Genomic DNA, 2,037 nt, shown 5'->3' on the forward strand with positions numbered 1-2,037 from the left:
CTATTTTAATTCCCCTTCCCTGAAAGTATAAACAAACTTCCAGCAAAAACATAAAACATTGACGTACCGAAGGCTATTATCCGGGCGCATGGTGAACGCGGTGCATTTGTAGGAAGGGAGTGGAAGTGAAGATGGAGAGCATGGGCCAAGACGCGAGGTGAGGCGCCCTCCTCCTCCTCCTCCTCGCTTCTCCCGCCCTTTCGCCGTATCCCTCCGCGGGACGCCACGCTGATTGGCTGCGGGCCGTGGCGACGCACAGGCGCGGCGCGGGCTGTGATTGGGCAGCGAGTGAAAAGATTGCGGCGAAGCTTTGGAGCGGAGCGCCCAGGGGCCGCGATGAATTGCAGCAAGCTGGCTCCGCTCGACGTGTTTTTTAAGAACATGAAGTAGTGGCTCTTTTTTTTATTGCTACATGAGTTGCCAGCGCTGGCGATTGCGGTCCAACTGTGCTGCTGCAATTTTACCTGTGTGTGATGTTGGACATGGGAGATAAGAAAGAAGTGAAAATGATTCCCAAATCATCGTTCAGCATAAACAGCCTGGTGCCCGAAGCGGTTCAGAGTGACACCCGTCACCGAGCTGCCCCCGAAGACGAGGACAAAAACATCCTGCCAGCCGTTGAGTCCAAGTCTGAAAACCTGCTCAGCAAAAGTGACGGCACCTCGGCCGAGCCGCCCTGCGCCGAAGACAAGGACAAGCCGGAGGAGAAAAAGGCCGAGGCCAAAGAAAGCGACGGTGCGAAGGAAGGAGAGAAGAAAAATGGCAAATACGAGAAGCCCCCTTTCAGTTATAACGCCTTGATCATGATGGCAATCCGGCAAAGCCCGGAGAAGCGACTGACGCTGAATGGCATCTATGAGTTCATCATGAAGAATTTCCCCTACTACAGGGAGAACAAGCAAGGCTGGCAGAACTCGATCAGGCACAACTTGAGCCTCAACAAATGTTTTGTCAAAGTTCCTCGGCACTACGATGATCCCGGGAAGGGAAACTACTGGATGCTGGATCCGTCTAGTGATGATGTCTTTATAGGTGGCACCACCGGCAAACTTCGCAGGAGATCCACCACATCAAGAGCAAAGTTGGCTTTCAAGCGGGGAGCGCGCCTCACCTCGACTGGACTGACATTTATGGATCGGGCAGGTTCCTTATACTGGCCTGTTTCTCCATTCTTGTCCCTTCACCACCCCCGAGCCAGCAGTACGTTAAGCTATAATGGAACCACCTCACCTTACCCCAGCCACCCGATGTCCTACAGCTCGGTGTTAACTCAGAACTCTCTGGCAAACAATCACTCATTTCCAACATCCAATGGGTTAAGTGTAGATAGACTTGTGAACGGAGAGATCCCTTATGCCACTCATCACCTCACGGCCGCGGCCGCCTTGGCTGCCTCAGTGCCGTGTGGTCTGTCTGTTCCGTGCTCGGGTACTTACTCGTTAAACCCCTGCTCGGTGAATCTGCTGGCAGGACAGACAAGTTACTTTTTCCCCCACGTTCCTCACCCTTCAATGACTTCTCAAAGCAGCACTTCAATGACGGCCAGGACAGCGTCCTCGACGTCTCCACAGGCGCCTTCAACTCTCCCCTGTGAATCTCTAAGACCTTCTTTGCCAAGTTTCTCCACGGGACTTTCAGGAGGACTTTCTGATTACTTCACGCATCAAAACCAAGGGCCCTCTTCAAACCCTCTAATACACTAACAAATCCCTTCGAAAAGACTGTAAGTTAACATTTTACACACATTTGCGTTGTAAATAATTCTCAAAGTAAGCCCAGGTATTTTTATTCAAGTCCCCATTTTTTGTCTGCATTTTGTCAAATCCGTAGGGTCGTTTGTTTATTCAATTTCAGCAATGTGCAATTTGAGGCGGTTTAGATAGGAAGCCACTAGTTAAATTAATGTAGATGTGTATTTAAAATGACAGCATTCCAACTAAGTTTAAATTAGGCAGGTCTTTTTCAACTGTTCCAACAAATTCCATGTTCGCAGTATTATAAGTTATCATGGCTTTGTTACTGGCTGCTGATTTCAAT

General features: G+C 49.9%; 1 protein-coding gene across 1 annotated transcript; it reads left to right on the forward strand.

Moving 5' to 3' along the window:
• The first annotated feature begins 374 nt into the window (after positions 1–374).
• foxg1a (forkhead box G1a) lies at positions 375–1,703 on the forward strand. Its single transcript, XM_072279167.1, has one exon. The coding sequence runs from the start codon at positions 474–476 to the stop codon at positions 1,701–1,703; it is 1,230 nt and encodes a 409-aa protein (XP_072135268.1). The 5' UTR covers positions 375–473.
• The last annotated feature ends 334 nt before the right edge of the window (positions 1,704–2,037 follow it).

Source organism: Mobula birostris, chromosome 1 (genome assembly GCF_030028105.1).
Source record: "Mobula birostris isolate sMobBir1 chromosome 1, sMobBir1.hap1, whole genome shotgun sequence".
Classification (NCBI taxonomy): Eukaryota; Metazoa; Chordata; class Chondrichthyes; order Myliobatiformes; family Myliobatidae; genus Mobula; species Mobula birostris.